Source organism: Delphinapterus leucas, unplaced genomic scaffold, assembly GCF_059928025.1.
Source record: "Delphinapterus leucas isolate spDelLeu-1000000601 "Yukka" unplaced genomic scaffold, BTC_Dleu_Yukka2 spDelLeu_asBTCV2_sq25, whole genome shotgun sequence".
NCBI lineage: Eukaryota > Metazoa > Chordata > Mammalia > Artiodactyla > Monodontidae > Delphinapterus > Delphinapterus leucas.
The window spans coordinates 18,558,607-18,580,955 of NW_028322234.1; the positions used below are offsets into that span (position 1 = coordinate 18,558,607).

Sequence of the window (22,349 nt, forward strand, 5' to 3'; positions counted from 1 at the left end):
CTCTCTCTGCCCTGGGACGAGAGCACCCTCCATGGCATGGGACCTCATGGATGGGTGAGGGTCTCTTCTGTCACACCCAGCAGGACTTGGACCCGCAGGGTTGCAGGGGTGTGGGAGACAGAAGGGCACAGCAGGTGAGGGGACATCCGGCAAAGGCCCGGATGGGTCGGCTCATTTGCATGCAGGGGCCACCGAGGCGAGAGCCGCCGCCGCCGCCGAGCGGATTTGAGCAGAAGCTCCGTTTTCCTTCTGTTCTTGTCTCTCTCTCAAGGTCAGAGCCCGAGCAGGGACAGGAACAAAGGCGCACGTCCCCCATTCAACCTCCCTGCGCCCGCCGTGCTCCCGGAGGAGGGGCCCCCGGGGAGGGGAGGGGAGGGCAGAGCAGAGCTGCTCCACGGTCCGGCCCCGGGCAAGGCGGGGACGGGGCCGTGGGAACAGCTGCCCAGCTGCCCTCGCGGACCCCTGCCCGATGGGTCCCGCTGTGGGCCCCCAAGAGGCTCTGTCGCCTCCCAGAGTGGGTGGCCATCCCAGCCTCCAGGCTCTGCCAGCAGGGGGGGTCAGCTAAGGTCAGGGGTCGTTCTGGAGTAAGCTTCTGCTGGAATCAAGGGTCAGTGGTCAGGCTCACTTTGGGGACCGGGGTCAGTCTTAGGTTCAAGGTTCAATCAGGGTCAGGGGTCACTCAGAGTCGACTGTCAGCCCCAGGCCCAGACCCAGGGCAGGGTTTTTGATGGGGTCTGTCCCCGTCCACTGCAGTCTGCACTCCTGGGCTCAAAGGTCCACCTCAGACTCAGGGAGGGTTTTGTCCGAGCCAGGCCCAGACCTGCCCCTAGTCTGTGCCCAGCACCTCTGCTCCAGCACCCACTGCCCACCGCCCACCAACCCTGACCGATCACCCCTACCCACTGTCCCCTGCCCACCCCCACTGGCTCCTGACCCACCACTGGTCACCCACCGCCCACGAGCTCCAACACATCACACAATACCCATCACCCTCTGCCCACTGACCCCCGGCCCAGTGCCCACCACCCATTACCTGTCGTCCCAGCCCACAGGGTGAATTCCCAGGGCTTGGCATCAGCGACCAGTGCCGCCTCAACCTTCAAAGGCCACAGCGCTTTGGAGAAAGCTAAAAATATGCAGGCAAAAATTTCTCATTACAGAAAATATTGGACCCAGTCCACCGCCCACTCCGGCTCGAGTGCTTTTCAAGAGGCGGGATGGGGTCGCCGGGGAGGGCGGAGGGCCTTGGCGGGTCTGGGGCTTCACTGAACCAGTTCAGAGCGGGTCTCAAGGAGAGTTCTCCAGGCTGTGACTGAGCATAAACAAACTAACCTGTCCCTTTCTCTTGCTGGTAAATTAAAATTCCCACCCTCATGTCCAGTGTCCAGTCAGGCCCTTGAAACCTCAGCCCGGACCTCAGATTCCTGCAAGCTCCACAGCCAGGGCAGCGCCGGACCAAGCAGGCGTCATCCCAGCTATTCCCCCCCCTCCCCCCTCCCCTCCCTCCTCTCCACCCTCCTCCCCCTCCCAGCCCCAGGGCCCTGGACACAGACCCCCTCCTCCCAGTGGTCACCTGGCAGTCTGGGGGCTAGACCACTGCTGTCCAAAAGAACTTCCCACAAGGATGGACAAGTCCAACACAGGCACCACCAGCAGCTCCACATGGCTACTGGGCACATGAAATGTGGTCAGTGCGATTGAGGAACAGGACTTCAGACTTCACCTACGTTTAATTAATGTGGATATAAATAGTTAGTCATGGTCACCATACTTGTGGCACAGCTCTGGGTGGAGTCGTGCCCGAGTGGGCACCTGGACCGCCACTCTTGTCCGGGACCAGGACATCAAGGCCTGTGTGGAGAAGGGAGGTGGCGGCTCAGACAGCGCAGAGAGGAGACGTGGGTGGGGCTGAGCCCCCGGGTAGGATGGGGGATCAGGGGAGGGGTCCTGGGAACCCCAGGGAGGGCACAACTCCCTCGCCTGCTGACCCCAGGGGAGCGGGGGCCACGTCCGAGGGAGAGCACGTCAGAACCAGCAGAGGGGCTCCCACCTACAGGGAAGACGCCTGGCCTTGACCAGCTTCCCCGCCCCCTCCCGGCCCCAGTCCCCAGATGGAGAACCGAGGTTGGGGGCGAGGCCGTCTAGCTGCACAGCGACGCTCCCGGGAACCAGAGACCCCCAACGTGGCCCCCGGGCCGAAGGGGCTGCTTTGCTGCGCGTCAGTGGGCACTCCTAGGGTGGGGGCTGGGGGACGGAGGTGGTGGGAGGGGCCTCGAGGGCGCCGGGCTGTTGGTCCGCGCACCCTCACCCGGCGCGGGCTTGGGACCCGCTGCGGGCGACACCCGTGTATGCGCGCGTGTGGGCTTGTGCCCTGTGTCCGTCCCGCACGCCTGGCGGCCGTGTCGCCTTTCCTCGCAGCCGTGTCATGCCTGTGCCCGTGTGTGAGTGCGGAGAAGGTGCTGGAAGGCCTCCCGAGCCGGCATGCACACGCACACGCGGCCCTCCAGCCATCCGGGCCCGGGGGCCTTTCATCTCGCGCTGACAGGCCCCTCTCCCGTCTCTTAGCCACCGAGAACTTCCCGCTAATAGTGCATTAACCTTGGCGGGGGCTGCCAATTACTCGGCACTAACGCCGGGGGCGCGGTGCGCGCGCGGACGGCGCTGACAGGCGCAGGGGCCGGGAAGCGGGCGGGGCTCCCCCCCACCCGAGGGGGGCGGGCAGGAGGCGCGGGGCTGCGGGGGCACGCGGTGTGTTCCCGCCTCCGGATGGCAGAGCGCCGGGTCTCTCCTGACCTCATTATAGTAATTAATGTGCCTTTTGAAGCTCGAGAAATCGCTCAGAGCTGTGGGAAAGGGGCGCAGATCACGGGGTGGGGGCTGGGGGCGGGCCGTGGACGGTGTCTGAGCGCCTGTTAAAAGCGTGTCCCCCCCCCAAAAAAAAGCGTGTCCCAGCGGGTCAGACACGGAGAGAGACAGAGTGACAGAGAGGGACAGACGGAAACCCAGGGAGGCTGAGTGAGAGGCGGTGCAGATGGAGAGAGACACCAACAGGGAGATGAGCAGAGGTTCAAAGACAGAGACGCAGAGACAAAAAGACAGAGATGCATGGAGAGAGACCCACAGAGTGAACAGACGGGGAGAAAGGGCGGCCAGAGCCCGGGGGTCAGGGGGCCTGACATCTCAGGGCCTCCCAGGGACTATGGCCTCACTTTCTCAACCCTCCCTGGCTTCTGGGGACCGGCTCGCCACTCCGTACAGGACCCTCCCAAAGAATGGGGGTGGCAGGGGCAGTGAGGACTTCCTGGAGGCGGCAGCTGGGCACCAGAGCGGGGAGAGGAAGTGTGAGCAGACTTGGAGCAGGGTCGGGGGCTGCCAACAGAGATGCCCAAGGAAGCCAACTGGGGGCCAAGGCAGAGGACCCTGGCTGGAGAGAGGGGTGGCCAGCTGACCATGACAGCTCTTCCGCAGGAACCCGGGCTCAGGCCGGGCCAGGAAGACCAGCAGGACTGCAAGGTAGACGGGCCACAGGGGCTGATGGGTCTTGAGTGGGCAGCAGGCTGGGGCCATCCCATGGTGGCCATGGCAACAAGGTGGGGTCGAAAAGTCGTGCGAAACAGGGCCCCCGACTTCGAAGTACTTCCCCACCTGTACAACGATTTGCCTCAGGCCACCCCGAGACCACAGGCCAGCATGGTAGAGGCCGGGCAGCACAAGGCTGCCACCTGGTGGCAGCTCCTCCTAATGACAGCTCCGGCTAACGACACGGCCTCGGTGCCTCCGGCCAGCGGCCCGGGGAGACCTCAGGCTGTGGGCAGCCACAGGCCAGCCCCACCTCTCCCACTCTCCAGGACCACAATGACAGGGTGCGGGCGGGGAACAGGCCACAGCTGGACTCCGCCTAGAAGCAAGGCCCACAGAGGAACTCATCAAGCCCCTCACCAGGGTTGGGGACTGAGGTACCCCGATGGGACTCAGGTGCCCAGTATGGATCTCAGGTGGCCAGGATGGGGATTGAGGCACACCAATGGGGTGCAGGTGCCCAGGATGGGGCTCAGGTGGGAAAGGAGGTCAGGTGCCCAGGATGGGGGTCAGTTGCCCCAGTGGGATTCAGGTACACAGGATGGATCGCAGGTGGCCAGGATGGGCAGTCAGGTACCCCAGGGGGGGTCAGGTGCCCAGAATGGGGCTCAGGTGGGAAAAGGGTTAGGTGCCCAGGGTGGGGGTCGATTGCCCCAAGGGGATTATGGTGCCTGAAAGGGGTTCAAGTTCCAGGGATGGGGCTGAGGTGATCAGGATGGAGGCTGAGGTACCCCCCATGGGACTGGGGCGCCTAGGATGAGGGTCAGGTGCCCCAGTGGGACTCAGGCACCCACGATGGATCTCAGATGGCCGGAACGGAGGCCTGAGTGCCAGAATAGGCTTCCCGGGATGGGGGACCAGGTTCATCAGTGATTCCACAAGAGGCTGATGGGGGAGAGGCAGGGTGGGCACAGGGAGCCTCAGGCTGCAGAAAGCTCCAGACCCGTACACTACAGCCTGGGGTTCCTCAGGAAACACCCCCAAAATAGTGGTGTGAGTGTGGTGAGGCAGAGAGCATGGCCCTTAGGGGCCCCAGGCTGAAGGCATTATGGACAGGGGAACCCTGAGCAGGAGCTTTGCTGGATGAATAGGAGTTCTCCCTAGGCTCAAAAACAATGACTGGCAGGGTCTTTTTCCAGGCAGGTGGGAGTAGTTCTCCCCCATCTCTTTGTCTCCTTTGTGGGATTCCTCACGGGACCCTCTGGACACCTGAGGATGGGACCAAATGGTCACAGGTGGGAGAACTAAGGCCCACATGGAGCCCAGGTCTGCTGCCCACCCCCCACCTATGAGCCAGAGCGCTGGGTCTGGCCCACTGTGGAGCTGGGTACCAGCTACAGAACCACTGGCTGCCTTTATTGTCCTCAGCCCAGGGATATGGTGCTCCCAGACAGGCCCCCCAGCCCACCCGCCTACCAGGCCTCAGCTTGGGGCTGCCGCATCCCCACCAGGAAGGGTGATCGGCACAAGTCACAACGTGGCCAGGGGACCTCAGAGTTCTGCGTGCTGCTGCCGGGGACCCTCTGGCTTCCAGCCGGTATCCTGGGCGGTCTTGTCCGGGGGCAGGGCTGGGGCGGCTTCTGGCAGGCCGGGCAGGCCCCACACAAGCTCTTTGGCGGCAGGAGAATCAGCAGGGCATTCCAAGCCCTGGGAGGGGCCCTGTCTCTCGTCCTTCCCACAAGGCCGCTGGAAATGCTGCCTTCCCGACCTGTACATCTGGAAACGAGAGGTAGGAGGTGAGAAGTGTTGGGTGGGGAGCCCGCCCCGTCCCCGCCCCGCCCCCGCCCCACTGTGCCTGTGCCTCTAACATGCCCAGCCCCCACCCCCAGCCTGCAGACCCTGCCAACTCCCTACCCGGGGGAAAGGGGTGCCCCAACCAGGAGATGCCGGGACCAGAGGGATTCCCAGGCCATACCCGCACCTCCCTCGGGGGGCTTGGAAAGTCAGAATCGTCCTGTGGTCTCTCAGCTTCTGTGCCTGAGCCCCCGATAAGCTGGGGTTAAACAGGCCATCCCTCCCCGCTCAGGCCCTGTCAGTGGCCCTGAGCCCAGTGGCCACTGGGTCACCTCCGTTGTCAGCCCTCTTTCTTTGTCTCTGCCACTGCCTCTGCCTGGGATGCTCTACCCCTGGCTGGGGCCGTGGAGAGGCCGTCTCTGACCCACCCCCCAGCTTTGGTAGCACCTCGCAGTTCATTCTCCACCTCTGACACTGATCTTGGCCTTCGGGGTCAGGCCCAGAGCAAGTGCCCACTGACTCAAGCACTGCAGCCCATTCCCATCTTAAAGAAATGGGAAACTGAGGCTGGGAGATGGACGTCCCTGGGACAAGGCCACACAGCCTGCGACGGCAAAGCCAGGCCCGGCCACTGTTGTGTGCTGACCGCACCGAGGACCTCACCGGCCGACAGTCTTCCTAACTCTCTGGCCTGCTGACCCCACCCCCCCCAACCCAAGGAGCCCCTGAAGGTGTGTGGAGGGCTGCCTTACCATCTCAGGTTCCTTGTTTCAAAGACCGTCTCCTCGTCGCTGTCCAGCGATGCCATCTCGGTGGGGTCCTCGGTGTTGGCCAGGAGCCCGTACCTCCTCTGCTGCGGCTTTTTCAATCTGGAAGCAGACCCAGGCTCGCTCAGCGGCCCTCTCATGGCCCTTCGCTGGAGCTGCTGACACCCTGCCCTGCTTCCCACCTTCTCTGATAATGCTCGTCTGCTCGACTCCCAGAGTCTTGCTGTGAACTTTCCGGTTCCAACTGCGTTTCTTCTCATAATGGTCACAATCGTTATGAGTTGCTGTGCACATCTCCCTTGGCAGGCCCCCAGGGCGTAGGCCCTTGGGCGAGGACCCCTGGGAGGGGGGCGCTGTAATTCCATTTTACTAATGAGACGACTGAGCCTTAGAGAGAGTTTGCCAAAGATATCAAGTAGAAGGCTGTCACGGGCAGAAGCCCCGGCTCCTGACCACCACCAGGGAAAGCACGGGACCCTCTGTGGTGGATGTGGCACGTATTCAGATGGGAGACGAACATTGTGTACCCACAGCAGTGTCAATGCAAGACAGAAAAGGCCCCTTCAGAGCATCTGGATATGATCAGCTCTGCGTGACAAAGGCCCTCTGGAGATCAGCCCCAGAGAGGAAGCCAAACGGGGAGGACGGGCCTGAGGAGGGGGTCGGGGTCACGGGCCTGCAGGGGGCAGGGCGTATGCCGCGGGGAAGGCAAGGGGGTCCTCAACTCTTGGGGAGAGCGTGGGCAGAACCTAAACACTGACGATCACGGCCAGCTCTGGGCTGAAGAAACAGGAGGAGCAAGGTGCGGGGGCAGGCTCCCGCCGGGCCCTGGTCAGGCTGTGGGCGTTAACTACAGGAAAGGATGCGGCCAGGCCCGCGTGGCAGATGCAAGTTGGGTTAGTGGGCGCTGCGCTCGTCGTCACCGGGCTGGGGGAGCCGCAGAGGGTCCCGGGAATTCCCGGTGCCCTCATCATCCCGCAACCTCTAGTCTCGGTGGCTGCGTCTCGAAAACCAACCCCAACATCCCGAAGAAGCGGCTCGTCACGTGATTGCATGACCCCACCCACTCACCACCCACGTCCCCACCCACTCACCACCCACGTCCCCACCCACGTGACGATGGCGAACCGCGCCGGAGAGGCGGGGATTTCGCGCCGCAGCACTTGGGGCGCGAGGCGCGCGCCCATTGGCCGCGCCAGGGCAGCGGCGGCGGCGTGCGCCTGACGCACCTGAATGCCCGGATGAGGAAGTAGAGCACGGCTAGGACGATGAGGCCCGTAACCACGTAGAGGGAACGCAGAAGCGGCGAGTCCGGAGAGCCCAGCGGCCAAGGGTGTGTGGTGTTGTGCGGCGCGCCCGGCTGGGTCCCGTTCTTCACGACGGGATGCGGCAAGAGCGTGGCCTGCGTGCGGCGCAGTGACGGGGGCGTGGCGTCCGCGGCTCCGAACAGCTGCACCGACAGCAGCAGCGCCGACAGCAGCAGGAGCCGCGGCGGCAGCACACGCAGCCCCATAGCCCGGCGGAAGCGGTAGCCGCGCGCGCCCGCCCCCGCGAGGAGCAGTCACTCACTGGCGCCGGGGCGGGGCCAGCCAATGGCCCGCGGGGGCGGGGCCTGGCTCCCGGAAAGGCCCGGCCCGCCACCGCCCCCGGCCGCTCACCTCGCTTCACCCGAAGCAGGGAGGTACCCCGCGCCCCGCCGGCTCCGCGAGCACCCCGCCCCCGAAGGCTCGGAGCCGCAGTTCTGTGTCCCCGGCCCAGAGCGTGAGCACCGCGGCCGCCCCGCAGGGGGACTACGATGAGGGGACAGGCGCGACCGTGCCCTGCGGGCCTCCCTCCCACTTAGGCCCTGGAACTCTCGCGTCCCCGCCCCCAGTCGCCCTGGGCTTCGGTGACACCAGCACGGTGGCCCGCTGTCCCTGGCCCTCCAGGAGGGGAGACCTGTCCCGGCTGTGAGCCTGGGCATCCCGCCTTTGGCGGGGGCCAGGAGGAACCAGACACACCCCGTGGGAGAAGTGGGGGGGGTACCGGTGACCCGGACCTCACCCTGCTGAGACTTGAGGTAATTCTCCCAGAGCCCAAGGCAGCTAGAACCGGGGCTCAGCCCCAACGTTCTGCACCCCACGACCAGGCCTGGAGGCAAACAGCCTGGGAAGGCAGGCCGGCTCCGGGGGCGGACAAGCTGAAGGTGCCCGGGGTTACTCTGACAAGGCCTCTGCCTGGCTCCGGGGGACGCGCCGCCAAGGGACCACCTCCTCCACGGCTCCCTCTGCCCGAGAGAACTGCCCCGGGGGGGCAATGAACTGCCGCCTGGCCTTCCGGGTCTGGATCCAGCTCGTGGCCAGAACGAAGGCCCCAAGAGGAGGCTATCTCTAGCGAACTCCCCTCCACAGCCCCTCCGGCCAGGCCTCAGGCTGAAGCTCAGCGTCCGCCCTCCACGACGCACCCCACACCAGACTCAGATTTGTAGGTGTACACACCATCCCTTTATTCAAATGCACCTTCCACATTTGTCTTGTCACATCGCGAGTGAGGACTGGCCGCCGTGCCAGCACCACACGCCCATCCTCCTGGAGCACCTTGAAGCCCCGCACCCCAACCTCGCCAGTGAAGCACCTGCTGGAAAGACGGGAGAGGTGAGAGGGGGACACGAGGGCTGCTCCAGCAGGAGATGAAGATGCTGCCCCCGACAGGGGTCACACAGCCAGGACGGGGGAGAACCCACCACAAGGGCGCAGGGCCACAGGGCCACATGTCTCCCCCGCCGAGAAGCACTTACAGGTGACGGGCTGCAAGGGCAGGCAGCTGTGCCGCTGGCTCTTGCTCCCGGGTGAAGTTCCTCCTGGGGCAGTGACCCCAGGTCGTTGTTGCTCTCGGGTCACCCTTCCGGGTCGCACTGGCTTCCATTCAACCTGCCAAAGCAAAGGAGTGTTAATCCTGACACCCTGGCTGAGCTCACAGCCGCCCCTCCCCGACTCCCCCGAAACCATCCACAGCTCCTAGGAGGGTCTCAAGCTAGTCATCGGGGCCAACCCAAGAGGCCCCGCCACGGGCCAACGTGCCCAGGGCGGGCCTGCGCCTTTCAGATGGGCCAGGTCACTTTGTACTCTTAAGCAGAGCCAGCTACCCACTTGGGATGGAGCTGCTTAGAAATCGGCGCGGGCTCTGAGAAAAAACTCATGGCAGCAACAGACATCAGAGAGAGCTAGTTAGGAGTGTGACTCAAAGAGGTCTGGAAAAGACAGTCAATTGATGAACAAAAAATTCCAAAAGGCGGGGCGTTTGGTGGTCTCCAATCCTGCTCAACTGCCCGGGCCGCTCGCCTGGCTGCAGGCGGGGAAGGGCAAACGGCCGGGGTCTGCCTTTAGTTCTAGCTTGATTTTTTTTTTTTTTTTTTTTTTTAAAAAGGAAAAAGAAAAAGCAAAAAAGTCAAAGGAACATTCCCCGGGTACACGACTTTACTTTCAAATGAGCTCTCAACAAGAGGAGGGATGCGGACGAGCAAAAGGAGTTACCTCGAATTACAGGACTATCTCCACATATGAGCTAGCCCAGGGAGCAGCTTGCGTCTCAGAGGTTTCTGTTGGGCGCACAACACTTCTGTCCTCCGAGGGGCTGCAGCTTCCATAGGCTAGCAGAGAACGCTCAGAACTTGTAAAGCAACAGCAGAGCTAGCTAATGAGCCGGTCAGTCTGTGGTCACCCGGGGACCCTGCCTGTGTCTGCTCTCTGGCCTGCTTCTAGACTACGGAGTTCAGGGTCAGCGTCGGGCGCCCCCGTGTCCACCGTCCCTGCTAGGCTGCCCGCCCCATCGAGCCTTCTGGCTGCCACGGCCAGAAGCGCTCCGGGGCTGCCCTGCGGTCCGAGAGCCCGCTCCCATCACCCACCTGCTCGCCTAACTGGGGCCGGTGGTCGTTGGCTGTCACAGGGGCCCAGCCAGCGTCACTGACCCTGCCTTTCTCCTCTAGCTGTGGCAGCCTCGGGCGGGACTGCGGACCTAGTCCTCTAGCTGCCCTCTCCGCTCAGGTCTGCCTGCCTCGAGCCCCTGCAGGGCGCGTGTGGTGCAATCAAAGGGAGATGGTCAGAGCGAGGTTCATTCAGATGGTCTTTTAATCGGCTTCGTGAAGCCAAAGAAAACTGCGTACAAGAATTCCTTCACCACTTCAGATACAACATTGACGGGATATGCGTACGTCTTCCGGCAAAAAAGGACAATATAAATACACATTTTCAAGAACCTCTCGGGGATGTCTGCAAGTCTACTGTGGGTCCCACACGACAGGTGGGCGCCCGGGCCGGGCCAGGGCAGCCCGGGTGCTCTGCTGCCACCCGCACGGTTCTACCACGCTACACTCAGAAACGTGACACCGAGTTGGAAAAAAGCTACAACTTGCTCAGCTTCCGACAAAGAGCAGATTCAGAGTCTGTTCAATCTCAAAGAGAAGTGACTCGGGGCACCCAAATTCATGGGGCCAACCCCACTGAAAAGAAAAAGAAAAAAGCAACACAACCAAAACAAAAAAACAAAACTCTCACAACCCCTGGTGATTTTCTAAAAAAAGAACTCTTGGCTCACGGTAAAAAGGTAAAACTGGAAGTGCTCTTCAAAACGTTTTTAAGACTCTTAAAAACAGACAGCGCTTCCTTAAAAAGCAAAGTGTAGTAACGAGGCCATCTGGGGGCCAGAAGCAGTCAGGCTGTGTTTGACAAGATCAGAACCAATAAGACTACAAAAGTGGGTACAAGGAGGTGTGATCACTACACATTAACGATTCAGCGGAGCTCCCAAAATCTTTAAATATACGGCCATTGGAAGGACGATCTCGAGCAGGAAGGATTTTTACTCGTTGTGTGTAGCTGAGAACAAGAAGCAGGCACAGTGTAAAGGCGCTGAAGCACGCGACGAGAGGCAGCATTCCACTCCCGGCCCAAACCTGGGGGCTCAGCCCTGGGGGCTCGGGAGCGACCAACCCCCCCCATGGCCGAGGGTGGCGGGCACGGCCCACATGCACGGATGCGGCCTGCTCTGCTCGGTGGGCCCTCGCTCTCCCTTTCCTCCTTGGTCAGCCTGGTTTTGCCTTTACGTTCTGTGGCAGAAGTGGCTGCTGGCACCGAGACCCAAGAGGACAGTCTCGTCCCTTACGGGGCAAACATAGTGACCGGGTCTGAGCACTGCCCAGAGGGCACCGAGGCTCACTGAGCTCCCACCACAGGCCCTTGGAGCGCCGCTTACCGTAACTGTCGTAGCTATCTCTGTAGGACCCGCCCGAGCTCCGGTCACCGCAGCTGCCACTCTGACTCCGGCTGCAGGAAGGACACAGGTGAGCGCCGGGGGCCACCTCGGGGGACTCTCACCAGTCCCCGTGCCAGCGTCCCCACAGAGCCTCCCAGGCCCCCCTGCGCAGGACCACCGCCCGTACCTGCTGTAGTAGTCTCTGGAGCCTCCATAGCCCCCACTCCTGGACTCGAACCGGCTCCCCCCGTAGCCGCGGTCCCCTCCTCCTACAGACGGGACGGGAAGGAGAAGTGAGTGTCAGCTTCTGCAGCAGTGCCCCCACCTTGTCCCTGCAAGTGGCACTCACCTCTGGAGAACCCACGGCCCCGACCTCGGCCCCCGCGGAAGAAGCCCCGGCCCCCGACAGAGCCACCTCGGTACCCGCGGGATCGGTTATCAGACGATTTGCCAGCCTGGTCGACCCGGATCTGCCGCCCATCCACAGACTGGAGACCAGAAGTGGACACGGTTAGCCTCTGCACCTCCCGCCCTCGGTCTGCAGCCCAGACCCACTGAACTCCAGAGCAGCCGGCCCTCACCTTCCCGTTCATGGCCATCATGGCGTCCTTGGCATCGTCGATGTTCTCAAAGGTGACAAACCCAAAGCCCCTCGATCGCTGGGTCTCCCTGTCCTTCACGACCACCACTGTGCAGGGGAGAGGTCCGCGGTCAGCACCCAGCCCTCCCCGTGAGCAACCCCACTCAGCCACCAGTCTGGCACCAGCCTCACCTTCTGAGATCTGTCCATATTTTGAGAAGACCTGCTCCAGTGACTGCTCGTTGGTGTCAAAACTCAGCCCTCCGACGAAAAGCTTGCCTTCATCTGATGCCATGGCGGCCTGTGACAAACATCAAAAGCCTCAGAGGTCCTGCAGGGTCTTTGAGACTCAACGTCCCCCACACTTTACTTTATACAAATAACGTATGTTTCGGGGGGAAACGCTGGGAAACTATTTTTCTGCCCTTTAACCATCCCAAGCCCACACCCAGGACTTAATTCAAACAAACCCTTAATTCCTTTATCACTTTGGGTCCCTGGCCGCTTTTCTGTGTTTGGGCCAACTCCGCTCCCCAGACTGGGGGGTCCCTGAAAGCTGGGGCCACACTGCGGTTCTGCAGTACTCAGTGCTGCCTGGCTGTGGAGCCCCAAAACTCCAGGCAGGGGACGCCCTCACGGGACGTTTAGGGCTACACCCTGAAGGCAGGCATCGGCCACCATCGTCACTGGCTGAGTGCACCTTGGTTTCTGCCCGTTGCAAACAGCGAGGGGCTAACTCCTACCCCGACCGTCGCGGGGCGGGCGGAGTGGCAACGTGCTTGGTCCACTGCAGGGCGCTATGCAGGCGGGGCGGGAACTCTGCGCCGGGATATCAAAGCGGGGCGGTGCTTATACCGACCCTTTACAGGCTGGTAGCCTACGCTGAATGGCTCCGAAATACAGGCCAGAAGGCGCCCTGCAGCACGTAACTGGGACCCAAACTTGGGGCGTTGGGGGTGGCACCGGGGTTGTGTCGCCCTCGCACTACTCCAACGGGAAATCGGGGAGGAGCCCCAGCCTGGCCCCACCCACGCGCGCATGCGCCCCACGCCACTCCATCCGGGCACTCGGCGCTCCCGCCATTTCGCAGGGCGCAGCTTCGTGCTCGCGGCCGCCATTTTGCGGCGGTGTCCCGCTCGCGAATACCCTGGCCCACGGGGGATGCCCTCCGACCGCGGTTCGGCCCGGTCTCCGCTGCCCCTCGCCGCCGGCGGGGCGGACTACACCCCGGGCCCGCCCCGGCACCGCCCCCGCCCAGGGGCGTGCCGCCGCCGCCCCGCCTCGTCCGGCCGGCCGCAGGCCGCCCGCCGCCCCGGGCCCGTGGAGCCGGTGCCGCCAGGGCCCTCACCACTGAGTCGGGCAGGTCCCTGACGCAGGCGGGAAGACGGCACAGCACAACGACCCGAGTCTCCTAACGCGCGAAGTGACTGGGGGGGCGCCCTGCGCCCGCCTTATGTACTTCTTCGCTAGGCCCCGCCCCCGAGCCCGCCCCTCCGCCCCTCGCCGGCCAATCCGAAGCCCTGGAGGCCGTGGCTGTGCCTCATATTCATGAGCTGGGGGCCGGGCCTGTACCGGCCGCGCCCCCTCCCGCGAGCGGGCGCGGGGCACAGTGAACGGCGAGGACGCGCATGGTCCGCAGTTCCCCGCCCGCGCGCGGGAGGCGGGGCCAGTGCTCGGCGGGGCGGAGCTGACCCACTTCCGCGCGCCCGCCCCCCCTCCCCCCCCCCGGCCTGTGGCGGAGAACAAAGGGGTTCGGGCGGCTTCTGCCAGTGGCCCAAGCCTCCTGGGAACCTTCTGGGAGTCGCTGGAACCCAGACCTTTGCGGTGCTCCCGCAGTCGGCGACTTACTGACCTCACCCAGGTCCCCACACCCACCCGAGATCAAGTTCTCGGACACCTCAACTTCATGTGAACCCCGATATCAGTCATTATGTACTTGCCAACATAACCGACACCCCAGAACTCTCAGAACCCCAACGTTCCACTTCGTGTGATCCGCCCCAAGGCCCGCCCAAACCCTAACACTGAGGCAACTCCATTTATGTGGACCCCAATATTCTCCACGATCCCAATTCTTCCTGCTTCCCAACTTTGGGTCACCCCAACTTCACCCAACCCAGTTTGCCTGCGAATCCCAACTCACAACCACACCTAACTCCCACCCCAATCCGGACTTCACCCAGTCTGGTGCAGCACCCACACGCCACAGTCACCTGGCCAGACACTTTTTGCATCCCAGCTCTGGACCTCAGGCTGACCTCGACTTGGGCTCTCAAATCCACCATTGTGCCCAACTCTCGAGTCTCCACTGCACCCGAAAATTCAGCTCAGCCCCCCCCATCTCCCTTTCACCGCTGTGCTCCAGCCGCCCACCAGCACACCCAGAACCCACTTGGCTCCTCCCCCTGCATCTTTTTTCTGTCTGGGGGTCCTGAGACCTCTGCTATCGGAAGAACCAGCTTTGCAGAGATCTTCACCCCCAAGGCTGCTCCTGGGAGCCCCTCTCGTGGTCACCCCTTTGCCCCTGCCCAGGCCTTGGCTCATGTTACCTTCTGTGGCCCTGGACCCTTCCATGGGTGGAAGAAGCTAGTGCAGACCCCTGCCTGCCCAGACCAGAGGCCCAAGCTATACCCCTGCCCCAGAAAGTCTTCAAAGGGCATACCTTCTGCATAAAAGTTAGGGGGAATTTGAGGGACTTCCCTGGCTGTACAGTGGTTAAGACTCCGCGCTTCCAATACAGGGGGCGTGGGTTCGATCCCTGGTTGGGGAACTAGGACCCCGAATGCCGCACGGCGCAGCCAAAAAAGTTAGGGCGATTTGAGAACAGAGACCCCTGCTTTGCTGCCTACCCCAGGAAAGTTCCAGCCCCACTCCAGGCCCCAGACTCGGTGGGTCTAGCTGACGCAGTAGGAACAAGAGCATGGACACTGTCTCCTGTGACAAGGCCGCTGGGACCCCCTCCTGGGGCTCAGGACCCCTTCCCCCAGGCAGCAGCTCATGACTCATGGCAGCCGTGTCCGCACCTCGTCCCCCCACGCCACAGCCCCCCCATACAATTCCCCGTCAGCCGCAGCCCGCTGCTGCGTCAGCCACTCACGCAGGGCGGTTACTAAAAGGAGCAGAGAGAATCAGCACTCAGCTCTCGCCCTCCCGCCAGGGCCCATGGAGGGGACCTGGGGCCAGGCATGCCCAGCCCAGGAGTAATCCCCTCCCTGCTCATCTGCTCCCCCAGCAAAGTCAGGTCGGCGGCTCCTGTCCCCAGACCAGGCGAAGGGGTCCTTGCAGTCACCGGGGCCCCTCATCACTCTTTGCACCACCCCCCGTCCCCGCCCTCACTGTTCTGTGGTTCCTAGTCTGCTTTCTCCTGGTTTTGTGAAGTTCCCTGGTTCATTCATTCATTCCACCAGCAGTTATCAAGCGTGTACTTACTACGAGCCTGTTGCTGGGTACGGGGCTCCATGCGTACCCACGACTGTCCTGGGTTCCCATCACGGTGTGGACCTTTACCTATGGATATCTATGGATACCATACCTTTACCTATGGATACCTGTCCCCAGGTGCGCCTGCACCGGATATTGTGTGGGAACTGTGTGCTTGCGTCTCAGGTGTGTTACCTATCTGCCCACCTGTGTTTCTGCGGCTACCGACGTCAGCGTGTCCCTGTGACTCGGTGTGTACCTAGGACCTTGTGAACCCGTGAGGGGCGAGATGGGGGACTGGTCTCAGGGGGCTGGCACCACCTTCCTCCCTGGAAGGTGATGCCAGCTCCCTCGGCCGCGACTCCACGCTCTCCCCGCGGACACAAGGGGGAGCTACGGCCTCGCTGTCAGCCTGGCCGGGGGCTCCCGGTCCCGCCCCGCCGTCCAGCCGACGGCCGCGAGCACCAGCGTAGGAGGGGGCTCCCGTCCCGCCCTCAGGCCCGCCCTCGCGTCTCCGCCCAAGCGCTGGGGGTGGTCGGCGAGGAGGGGACTTAAAATAGCCGCGGGCGGGGGCGAGGCTGCTATTCACGGCCGGGACACGCGGTGCTCACCGCCTGCCCGGCGGGACGGGGCTTAGGCCGGAGGTCCCCGTCTGCACACTCACAAGACGCCCCTCCCCGGGCGCCCGCCGAAGACCACCCCCGGGGCTGCGCCGGCATGGCCACGGAGACGGGGGCGGGGCCTCCTTGCTCCCGCACCGCCCCCTCTGTCCTCCCCGCGGGGTCGGGCCCGCCGGACGCCGGGTCCTCCCCCGACCCCGGCTAATGACCGGGCGAGAGGCGGTAATGAGTGTCTGGGCTCGGGTCGGGCGTGGACGGGATGAAAGGCGCGTGGTGGGGGGGAACCCCGGGGCCGCGTAATTACCGGCCCCTCCCGGCAGGCCAGGCTGGGGCAGGGACGGTGCACCTGGAGGCCGCCCGGCGCGGGCGCGGAAGGGGACCGCCCTGGCAGAGACTCCAGCCCGCCCGCCTGGCCCAGATCCCCGGGGCTCAGAGCCAGGGAGGGGGAAGCGGGGACTGGATGTGTGTGTACGTTGCCAGGTATGGTGCACATGTGTGCCGTGGGCAGGGGACTCGTGGGTACAGAGATGGAGAAACAAGGTTTCTGGGGACCATGCCTGTGTGAACATGAAAATGGGGCCGTGTGCCTGTGCACATGGCTATGGAAGTGTGTGCATAGAACTCACACGTGTGTGTGTGCGTGTGCCCACATGGAAACATGTTTGCATGGTCATGCCTTATGTGCAAGAACACAAGGGGTTGTGCGTGGACCCCAAAGCATGTGCATAACCAGGGTGTGGGATCAGCCGGGGACAGCGCTGCTGCGTGTGCATGACGCGGGGGAACCGGGACTCACAGATCATATGTGCCCATGGCTGGTGGCGTGACTCATGCCCCTGGGGTGCGAACATGCCACGCGCTGTCAGCAGCCGCCGGGGTCTCTAAGGCAGAGGAGAGCTACAGGAGCCCAAAAGCCAGGAGGAAGAGTTTAACTTTAACTGACTCCCCCGTCCCCACCCACCCCGTTTCCCACCTGCATGAGTAGGTGGGGACATCTGAGATCCCTAGGTGGCTGCCAACTGTGAATTGGCAGGAGATTCAGCTGCCTGCGCCCTGGCCTCAGTTTACCTCCCGTTCCTAGGAGGGGTCTTCCTGGCGGAGGGGGACATGGGAGGGGGCACCTGGGTGGAGCTCCCTGTGACTCATGTCCCAGGAATGTGGAAGCTGCCACTCTTCTGCTCCTGCCCCAGCCCCCATCCCAGAAGTGCAAAGGCCAGGCAGCGCATCGGCCTTGCTGGTGACCGCAGTCCCCATCAACGGCAGGCACACGGGCTGTGGAATGGGACCCGGGGGACACCCGGAGGCCCACACCAATAATATGCATTCATGCAGAGGACATACGTCAGGTGTGTGTGAAACGCCAGGGCCTGTGCATGCGCAGAGACCCCTGTGTGCTTGTGGAAACCCCAAAGCTTGCCTCGGTGGGGGCTGGGGATGCAACCCCCTGGGTTTCCGAGACGGGGGGAGGGCTGAGGTTCACAGCCCCGCCCCAGGGGTGGGAGGAGCTGACCCCCACTGATGCCCTGTCCGCTCCCTTGACCTTGGCCCCACGTACAGGCTCCCTGCAGGCACACAGAGGGGCCGAAGCACCCCGACTGGGGCTGTGGCATCTCCATGGCAACACTGGAGTGGCAGTCATGGAGAGCACACCCCCCTGGGGCAGCTGCCAGAGGCTCAGGGAAGACACCTGTGTGTGTCCAGGCGGCCGCACACAGCAGTCCCACATCCTGGCCCCCACACCCAAGCAGGAGGACACAGGTGCCCATGGACCTCGTCCAGCCTTCGATCACCATCCCACCCTTGAGTGTCAGCGATGGCCCGGTGCCCAGCTGTGCAGGTAGGCGGTGTCTGGGCTCCTGTCTGAGCCTAGGGTGCATCATCTGAGAAGTGGGCACAGCAGCAGCATCTCCTGGGGTCAGCGGGGGTGATGGAAGGGCAGCCGGTGACAAAAACACACCACGGAGGGGCTCCCAGTTCTCTGCTGTTCTCTCCTTTCTCCGTGTCTCAGGACACTCAGGGAATCGCCGGCCATGCCGGAGGAAGCCCCACTTCTTCTGTGGGCGCACACAGGCCCCTGCACCTGCCCCAGCCCAGTGGCCGGCTCTGCTCGGCTGGGCCTGCAGGCGCGCACGGTGCGTGGGTAGTGTTTGTGGCTGGAGCGTCCGCGGGCTTGGGTGCCGCCTCGGCTGAGCTGCGTCTCTGAGGGTCTGAGTTTGGGCTGCCTGGTGTGACCTTCAATTTTGCGGGTTTTGAGGGTCACACTGTTGATTGAGGTTGTGGCCCCCAAAGTGTAGCTTGGGGCGGGTTTGGGGGTGTGGGGGCGGTGTGCATTGGGGTCCTTGTGCTGCAGAGCCGGAGCCTGTCACTCAGGTGGGATCGGCATGTACCCGTTGACTGCGGAGGGTGTGCAGCGCGTGTGTGGGACGGGGAGACGGGTTGGTCTGGGTCTGGTGGCGGTAAGAGGCCCTGCGTGGGCGTCTGGACTTGTGTTGATCTTCCGCGAGGCCTATGGATAGCGTCTGGGGTGTGGGCCGTGTGCAGGGCAGATGTAGCCAGCTGTCTCGGGCCACCGGCTCCGCCTGCCGGCGGGCGACCTCCTCCCCCCGACCCCGTGGGGCCGGCCCCGCCCACGTTCCAGAAGAGTTAGGGGGTGCCGTCCCCATCCCCCGCCCGCTCCCGCCCTCTGACCCCGGCTCAAGCCCACTCCTAGCATCCCGGGCACCGAACGCCGCAGCAGCTGGCCCCAAGGAGGGGCGGCGAGGCGGGGGTGGAGGCTGGAATGTGTGCGGGGGGTGAGGGAGGGTGCCCCCGAGAGGGGGCGGAAGCGGGGGAGGGGCCGGGAGGAGGAGCCGGTGAGACCGAGACGGGAGGAAAATAGAGAAGAGACCTCCAGGGAGAGATGGAGACCCGGACAGAAATACAGACAGGCCCAGAGATCGAGGAAGGCGGAAAGGGGAAAACAGAAAGACACAGGAAAAGATAACTCAGAGGGAGCAGGGGGAAGGGCACACGTGGGTGGGGGGAACAGAGGCAGCAGGCCAAGGACAGAGGTCCCTCCGAAGGGCAGTCTCCAGTCGTGGAAGGGCCCCAGGTGACAGCGGCCCCGCCCGCACCTGCGGGCTGGACGCTCTCCCATCCCGAGTGACACCGGCGGCTGCCTGTCCTCTGCCCTCCCAGGTCTGGGCGGCCGTGGGTGGGGCCCCAGCACCCTCGGCCGTAGCTCGGCGACTCCCGTTCCCAAGGTGCCTGGAAAGGAGGGCGTTCCCGCCAGGCGCGGTAGGGGTGGCTGTGCTGGGGCAGCCTCCGGGTGCTGGGGGTGCCGGAGTTGGCCCCAGCGGGGCACCACTCCCTCTCATCTTTCTAGGGGCCTGGCTCCTCCCTGCCTTCTTCCCAAGCCACCCCTCACCGCGTCCTTTGGCATTTCAAAACCGTGCAGCTTGCCCCAATTACCCATTTGGCTGCCCCCAGGGGACTCTGGCCTCCAGCAGAAAGACGTGACCCCAGTGACCTTCTATTGCCCGCCCACAGCCGCCTCATCATCCCAGAAGCCAGCACCTGGATCCAGGCCTCCGTCCGGACTCCACACTTTGGTAGCCACACCTGTCCACACCGCCAGCTCCAACCCCCATCAGGCTCAGGGCTCTCTGCCCGTCCGGCTAGCTCCAGGGGCTAACCTCGGACCAAAGGTTTGCTCACATCCTCGCCACCCGGCAAAGGCGACCCTGTTTACCCCGACCGCGGCCTGCTGCCTTTTCAGAGTGGACTCCTGGCCACAGCAAAACTGCGCCTCAGCCAGGCAGCGACGAGGACTTCCTGCCGCCATAAGCCCCCCCGGGCCCCCAACTGTCCCGGCTCCTGGCTTGTAGGCTTCCAGGTACACAGGGGCGTCTCCAACTGCTCCCCTCCCCCAAATCTCCGAGCTCCCTGCAGCCCCCTTGCCAACCACCTCACTGTGAACCAGAGGCCACGTTCAGACAATGCCCCATCGGTCCCTTCCCAGGCCTCTCCGAAGCCCAAGCGCAGCGTTCAGAAAGCTCCTGGGATGTTCTGGCCTTTGCCCTCTCCACCCGCCCCTCCTCCCTGGGGTTCCCCCAAGCCAGACTTGAGGAATCACCCCTTTCGAGTCCTTGCCTTCGCCTTTTGGTTTAGGACCCCAAATGGACTTCCCAATTGTTCCCCAAATGCACCCGCTTTCACGTCTTCAGACATTTGCACACGCCATGCCCCCCACCTGGGGCACCAGTTCCCTCTTCCTATCCTTGGCAAAGTCCTATTCCTTTGGCAGGGCCTCAATCCAAGTGCCCTCCTCCCGCTCCTCGCCCTGCGCTCCCCCCAGCCCGGGGCTCGCGCACACGGGGTCGTGCGGAGGGGGCAACAGGCAATGGCCCAGCTTAGAATGGGGGGTGCACGTGCGGCGCCCCCGGGTACGCCCCCTCTTCCGTCCCGGAGCTGCCGCAGGCGTCAGACCCCTTGGCGCGCATCCCGCCTCCAAACTGAGGACGGCCGCACGCCTCCGCGCCGCGCCGCGCCTGCGCACTCAGCCGGGCCACGCCGCAGTCCCACCTCCGGGCGGCAACCCCGCACAGCTATTGGTGCATGCGGAAGAGCGAACGACGTGGCCACCAATGAGGCGTCCCAGGGGTGGGCGGGGCCTGGGCCGCCCGACGCGAGGACGGGGGCGGGCGGGGCGCCCTCCCCACGGTGACGTCAGGCCCGGTTCGCGGCGCGTTGCCATGGAAGCCGCGTTTCCATCCCTGCGGGCTTCCGGGGGCCGCCCCCTCCCATTCAACTTTTTCCTCAATGGGGGGAGGGGGCGGTGCAGGGCTGTCCCCGCCCCCTGTGATTCCGCGGCCCCTGCCTACTCTGGGCCTCGGTTTACCTTTCCGTGCTGCCCACGCCCACGTGGCCTGGCGTGCAGCCTCTCCGGTCGCTGCACCCCCTTGGCTGGGCACCTCTCCACTCAGCCCCCGCCTCAGGTGTGTGCGTTTCAGGCCCGCGCAGTGGGAAGGGGCTAATGGCCGCAGCACCCAACCAGGGTGGGGTTCTTCTAGGACTCCCGGCCAGGACTGTGACCCTCGGACACCAGGGCTGGGCGCCAGGCAGCGCCCTGAGGAGTGAGTTCCCCGGCAGTAGACCAAGTGCCCCCTGCTCTGCAGCATGCAGACACAGCCCCCGTGATTCAGCGGGTGCCGCCATCTGCTCCCTCCTTCCGCATCTCCCACCTAGCCCTGTAGCGGCCACCTGGGTCACAGCCCTGACCTCCGGGGACCCGGCTGCGTGGGCAGGGGGTTCGACCTGAGCTGTCCCACCCATACTTCCACCCTGCGGTCCTCCGGGCCCGCGGGTACGTTTGACCTGAAGGTCTGAAGGGATCAGCCTGACCTGGGTATCCTACCTTCCTGGCGTGGGCGTGCGATGATTTGGGGGTGACAGGGTGGCAGGAGGGACAGAAAGGCCTTAGCAAGCTGCTCCCAGGACACTCCTGGGACTGCACCTGTTTCCCTTCCCCATGGGCGGGACTCCTAGAACTGAGGCTTGGGAGGGCAGGGTCTTGGGCTATCAGAAATCAGCCCGGGGATGGTGGTCGCTAATGTAACAGTCACCCCAGTGCTCTGGAGCAAACGGTATTTCTCTTCGGGCCTCGGTTTTCTCATCTACCAAATGGGAGGGTAATTAGTTCTCTTAGGTGGCTGCGTTAAGTGAGGAAATACATGCGAAATGACCTTCAGTGTTGTTGTGATTGTGTCTTTGCCCAGCCCCAAAGTGGATGAAGGTGGGACTCGCCACCTGGCCCGGCCCTCAGGGAGCTCCAGGTGGGCAGGGGTGGGAGTTGCAGACAGGGGAAGTTCCCAGGCAAAGCAGGGGCGCTGGCTAGGGGTGTTCCTGGGTAGGGCACGGCCCGGAGGCTTAATCCCGATGGTCAGGGATGGGGAGCGCTGGAATGCAAGGCCGGGCAGGCCGAAGGGAGTCCACGCAGGGCTGGGGTGGAGCCAAACCGGGAGGCCTCGAGCGCCAGCCCCAGGCCCTGGCTTGACTGTGGGAGGGAGAGGGGGTGCTCTGGAGGCCTGGCGCCATACCCCAGGGGGGGGCTCGGGTCAGGGGTCCTCAGGCTGGGCCCCCCACGCGTGGGCGGGCAGATGGAGCTGCTTCCCCCTTTCTGGGGCTGGGGAAACCGTGGCGCAGAGCCTGCAGCCAGGTCTCCCTGGAGACTGAGTCCCTGGGCTCGCCCGCAGCCCACTTTATTATTTATTTATTTTTGTGGTACGCGGGCCTCTCCCTGTTGTGGCCTCTCCCGTTGCGGAGCACAGGCTCCGGACGCGCAAGCTCAGCGGCCATGGCTCACGGGCCTAGCCGCTCCGCGGCATGTGGGATCTTCCCGGACCGGGGCACGAACCCGTGTCCCCTGCATCGGCAGGCGGA

The 22,349-nt window shown here is 63.9% G+C and overlaps 2 protein-coding genes across 3 annotated transcripts; both read right to left on the reverse strand.

Annotated features, from left to right (window-relative positions):
• Positions 1 to 4,914: 4,914 nt before the first annotated feature.
• On the reverse strand, positions 4,915 to 7,710 carry FAM174C (family with sequence similarity 174 member C). Its single transcript, XM_089905901.1, has 4 exons — positions 7,310 to 7,710; positions 6,066 to 6,182; positions 5,742 to 5,798; positions 4,915 to 5,295 (listed from the first exon to the last, which is right to left on the reverse strand). The coding sequence occupies exons 1-4, from the start codon at positions 7,591 to 7,593 to the stop codon at positions 4,992 to 4,994; spliced, it is 762 nt and encodes a 253-aa protein (XP_089762027.1). The 5' UTR covers positions 7,594 to 7,710; the 3' UTR covers positions 4,915 to 4,991.
• Positions 7,711 to 8,540: 830 nt separating this feature from the next.
• Positions 8,541 to 13,340, reverse strand: CIRBP (cold inducible RNA binding protein). 2 transcript variants are annotated; one of them, XM_022565654.3, is made up of 7 exons: positions 13,238 to 13,340; positions 12,082 to 12,190; positions 11,891 to 11,997; positions 11,659 to 11,797; positions 11,497 to 11,578; positions 11,310 to 11,380; positions 8,541 to 8,989 (listed from the first exon to the last, which is right to left on the reverse strand). In XM_022565654.3, exons 2-7 carry the CDS (start codon positions 12,182 to 12,184, stop codon positions 8,985 to 8,987), a joined length of 507 nt encoding a protein of 168 aa, XP_022421362.1. In that variant the 5' UTR covers positions 12,185 to 12,190; positions 13,238 to 13,340; the 3' UTR covers positions 8,541 to 8,984. The 2 variants fall into 2 exon arrangements, with proteins under 2 accessions (XP_022421362.1, XP_022421361.1); XM_022565653.2 differs by lacking the exon at positions 8,541 to 8,989 and adding an exon at positions 10,169 to 10,933 and having other exon boundaries at positions 13,238 to 13,339.
• Positions 13,341 to 22,349: the final 9,009 nt, after the last annotated feature.